The sequence below is a fragment of the Pistacia vera genome, unplaced genomic scaffold, assembly GCF_008641045.1.
Source record: "Pistacia vera cultivar Batoury unplaced genomic scaffold, PisVer_v2 Contig372, whole genome shotgun sequence".
Classification (NCBI taxonomy): domain Eukaryota; kingdom Viridiplantae; phylum Streptophyta; class Magnoliopsida; order Sapindales; family Anacardiaceae; genus Pistacia; species Pistacia vera.
In genome coordinates this window covers 743,962-748,793 of record NW_022196193.1, presented here as the reverse complement: position 1 = coordinate 748,793, position 4,832 = coordinate 743,962, and the positions used below count along the sequence as shown (strand labels likewise).

Genomic DNA, 4,832 nt, shown 5'->3' with positions numbered 1-4,832 from the left:
TCCAATTGATGAGAGGTTTTTATCTTTAGAAACTAGACAGACAGAGATTTAATTTGATATATTATACGCATAGTTTGGATAACTGTAGCCCCACTATCAAACTATTCATTTTATTATCACATGCATTTCAGTTTCCCCTATTTCTCGATTTCCATTTAACAGTCAGTAGTAAATTAGCCATAACTTGCTCAATAAAAATTCAATTGATGAGTGGTTTGAATCTTTGAAAACTAGAGAGATAAAGATTTAATTTGATATATATTATATGATGAATTACGATAACTATAGACCTGCTTCCAAACCATTCATTTTATCATCACACAAATAAAACAAATTCAATTTTAGTAATGACAAAGGAAAACAAATATTGATATGTAGTTTTACTTGTATTTGTGTTAGAGTCATGAAAGTGACTCTATTTTGGTGATAAAAATACCCCATGTGTGATTAAATTGAAGTATATTGAGACAATTAAAGAATTTATGAATTTATTCACGAAAATCGCTTCCTAATATTTTTCTTATGAATTTAACGTGTTTGGAATAATTTTGGAAAGTATATGAGTTGATATTAGGTTGTGGTTTATGGATTAAGGGTGATTTTGTCTCATTTATGCTGTTTAGGGGGTAAAATGTCATGTTTTAAGGGGCTGATTTTATCACTTTTCAATTGTGTAGGGACCCAAGTGATATTTTACAAATTGTTCTATAAAACAAACGAAATTTCACGTGAACCAGGGGGCTGTTCATCCATCATTTTCCGGCGACTCTTCACCATCTCCGATCAAGCTCCGACGACCCTTCATCTCCTTTTCCGGCGACGTTTCGGCTTCCCCTTGCTCCGGTCACCATCATCCCTTCATCACCACCGTGAATCACGCACGACACCGTGAGCTTCATCTTCCCACCGCGATGTTTCATCTTCCCGGCTAGATTTGGCCATTTTTCGAAGACGTTTTAGCTCCCCAAGGGTCGATCTCCCTTCCCCACGGCCGGATCTACACTTCTCTAGCTTCAACCGCCGCGAAAACCGCCAAAATCCGCTAAATCGCCGCCGCGCCGCTTCATCTTTCAGGCCAGATCTTGCTCATTTCCGACGAATTCTCACCTCCCCAGGACCTGATCTGAACTCCCCATCACCAGAGCTTTCCATCTGTACCTTCGGATCCCATTTCCGCCGTCGTTGTTCGGAAGACCCGTCGAAAAATTAACGTTTTCTGGCAAGTGCAACTGTTCATATTTCGGGCTGTCCGTTGGTCGTTTTCGCCCCTTCTTCACATCATATCGTTGTCGGTTACCTCCTCTCTACCATGATCAGCTTTGTTTCCACCGTTTCGGCCTCCGTCATCACCACCATGGGCGGCTAAGTTCCCAGTTGTCTATTACGGCATAGGTGAGATCGGGATTGACTCCACGACTCTCCTCATCAGCTCTTGACTAGTTGGATGAGCCCGATTATAGGACATTTGGTAGTATTGTGCTTCGGATTATATTTGTTTTCGTTTCATGTTTGATTTCGATACTTTAATATGATTTGAGCATAACTTGTGATGAATATTGTTGTCCATTATGATTTAATGTTTTCATAGAACTTGCTGAATGATAAACGTTGGTTTGTAATAATTAAATGATGAATATTGCTTTTCATTACTTCGCATCGATTGTAATTGAGTTGTGTTCGGATTTAATTTAATTTCTACTATTGTTGCGTTTATTGTGAAGTTGGTTGATTGGATATTACGTGTTGAAAAATTGTATTTGTTAATCGCGTACCAACTAGTGGTATTGCCTTATAGCGTTTATCAACGTTCAATGATAGTCTTTAACCAATCGAACTTGAGTGATCGGGTGAGACAGGATAGATTATACCTAGAGTGTCGGGAAGCCATTTCATTGATTTACCTTGCCTTGTAGGTTTAGGGGATCGTAGAGGGTGGAGAAGAATTGTATGAGTCGGTCTCATGTCGAACCAAAACCGTAACGGTAACATTTTTATTATAAAGTCTTTATTTGTTTTAATTTCACTATTTCATTATTTGCATTTAGTCGATTTAGTTTCATTAATCAATTGCCAATTTCATTTCTGCTACTTAAAATACATTAGGTTATTAGTCTTGCTCCCTGTGGATTCGACCCTGTTTACCGCTAACTATGGTATTTAGGTTTAATTTTGTGACTGTGACGACTGGTCTAACAATTTGTTCTAGCTTTTTTTGTTGATTTTTGGATTGATTTTGTTGTTTGATTTGTGGGTTTTACAATTATTGTCTTCCTTTAGGATACTATCATCAAATGCTTTTTTTGCTATAGTTGGTGGTCAATTCTAATTGCAGCAAATATATTTGTGTCATAGAACCTTTATCTTCATGGCTTCTTCAATGCTTCAATTAAGTTGCCTTCAGATTATACTGTTGGAGTTGCTGTTGCTTTCTATGAGAATTCTCCTCTCAACATTCTTAATTTTTTTTTTTAATTTCTAAAATAATAATAATAAAAATAATTCATTTTCTCTTCTCCACGATCAGAATAAGTTTTTTCCTTTGGTTCTATAAGTCTCTTGCTTTAAAGTTCACATTTTTCAACAATGTTTCTCTTTCTCTGATTGATTTATAGACTTATCAATAATATTCAGTGGGTTATCCTGAAATTGTTTTTGCTTTTCTTGACAAAGTTGTAAACTTTGGTTGCGGATTTCAAATGGTGAGATATTTGAGAAGAACTATGATGATATAGACTTTGAGTTCAATTTGTGGATATTTTATTTATTGATTTTTTAATTATCAGTTCAATATAAAAAGAACTTCAATATAAAAATATATATTTAAAACACAAAAAAACCAATAATAATGTAAAAAAAATATATAATAAATATACCCGCGCAACGTAACTTGAAAATGAATATAAGTTACAAAAATTGCAAAAGGTCAATATAAATTTTAAGTTTAAATAGTTGATCTTGATAATATTCAGGTGATCTTAAATATCATACACGATTCACTACAAAATATTGACATCAAATATCAAAGATATGTCTGCAAAAATAATATCAATTGTACAAAGTGATGATCTTGAAAATATAATTAGACAACATAATATTCAGGTGATCTTCTCAAGTTTGATGAATGATTTAATGACATCTACCTATAATTGATATTAATAATTATACAAGTACAATTATTAATTTTATTTTAACATAACTTTGTATATATATAAAATTTATATTTACTTTAAAATTGGTATAATTTAACAATTATTATGTCTTAATCTAATTAGTTTAATTTGTTAGAACAAATTTGTTTACAATTTATTTAAAAAACATTGAATAACCATATCTGCTTAATGTGTGGACCCATGTCTAGTTGAGTAAATAAACGAGAAGTTAAAGAGATTAGGAAAATGATAATTTTGGAATAAAATAAATTTTTTTAAGTTTAATTTTTTTTTAATTGATTTTGGGGCTTACAGAGAATTTAGGTAAAGCTCAAATAACACCACCCTTGTTCTTAACCTTTTGATATCAGACCTAGAACAAAAATTTACTTAATATATCGGTTGAACCCTTAGATGGAGGAGCTATTTTTTTTAAATTATTTATTTTATTGTAACCTGTCATAAATTGGCTGAAACAAGAGAGACAGTAAGGGGTGAAAACAACTGCTTTAACCATGTTTAAACAATGGAGAAATCACAACCTCAGAAACATAACAAATACACGCACATTTAGCAAACCCCTTCAACTATTTTTGGAACAAATTTTCTATTTAATAGAGTTAATTACCTCTTCAGCTTCATCGTCAATGTCTCAATAGTCTTCCTCCCAAACAAAATTAAAATCTACATCGATCCCATTATAAAAACACAAAGCAGGAACAATGATGAAGTCTCCCAAGGCTGTAATCATCATCTTAGCTTCTGCCTTTTGCTTCTTGTCCCTCCTTGACTTGGCCTATGGAGACAAACAACCTAAATTCAGTGTGGAAGGCAGAGTATACTGTGACACTTGTCGCGTTCAGTTCATAACTCGTCTCACCCAGTTCATGGAAGGTGCTTGCGTTCTCTAATCAAATCTCTTTGTTTTTGCCATTTTATATAAAAATTAAGGAACCAAAGTTGTTTTTTTAATTCGTGAAACTTTGTTATTTGTTGTGTTACAGGTGCGACGGTTCGCTTAGAATGCAAAAAACGCGGCGACGAAGCTGTAGTTTCTCTTGTTGAAGGCAAGACTGATAGCTCAGGAACATACAAGCTTCCAGTAGAAGGAGAGCATGAAGAAGAACTATGTGACATTAAGCTTATATCATCCAGCATGCCCGACTGCTCTGAGCAGCCCAAAGAACTTCACGCTGATACCCATGCTAGAGTTAGCCTCACAGACAACAATGGCATTGTTTCTAAGACTCGCAAGGCCAATCCTCTTGGCTTTTTGAAGGAGAAACCTCTCCCTGAGTGTCCTAAAGTCTTACAAGACCTTGGAATGTCTACCGATGACATGATTCAATAAGAACCAGTGACGGAGCATAGAGAGGGCTAGCCCGGGCCCAAAAAAAAAAAATTAAAAAAAATTTATAGGTTAATTTATTATAATATACTTATAAGTTTAATTTTAAAAAATTAATTGTAAGATCATAAAAAATATGATTAATTATTATAATTTAATATGATTTTATGATTAATTATTATAATTGTTATGAATTTTCTTAGTTATTATTTATGTCTTATATTTTTTAACAATTAGTAATTTATTATCTTTTTAATTGTTGACTTATGTCTTTAAATGTAATTTAAACCATAGTGCTAATGCACAATTTATTCAAATTTAAGAGTTATACAAAA

At 33.3% G+C, this 4,832-nt stretch overlaps 1 protein-coding gene across 1 annotated transcript; it reads left to right on the top strand.

Annotated features, from left to right (window-relative positions):
• The first annotated feature begins 3,871 nt into the window (after positions 1-3,871).
• Positions 3,872-4,500, top strand: LOC116140411 (olee1-like protein). The gene is made up of 2 exons (XM_031426049.1): positions 3,872-4,043; positions 4,154-4,500. Exons 1-2 carry the CDS (start codon positions 3,872-3,874, stop codon positions 4,498-4,500), a joined length of 519 nt encoding a protein of 172 aa, XP_031281909.1.
• Positions 4,501-4,832: the final 332 nt, after the last annotated feature.

Bases quoted from the DNA above. Each gene is read 5' to 3' on its own strand.
- LOC116140411 (XM_031426049.1), top strand. From the start codon at position 3,872: ATGATGAAGTCTCCCAAGGCTGTAATCATCATCTTAGCTTCTGCCTTT. The intron at 4,044-4,153 runs GTGCTTGCGTTC...GTTGTGTTACAG, and splicing joins TCTCACCCAGTTCATGGAAG to GTGCGACGGTTCGCTTAGAA.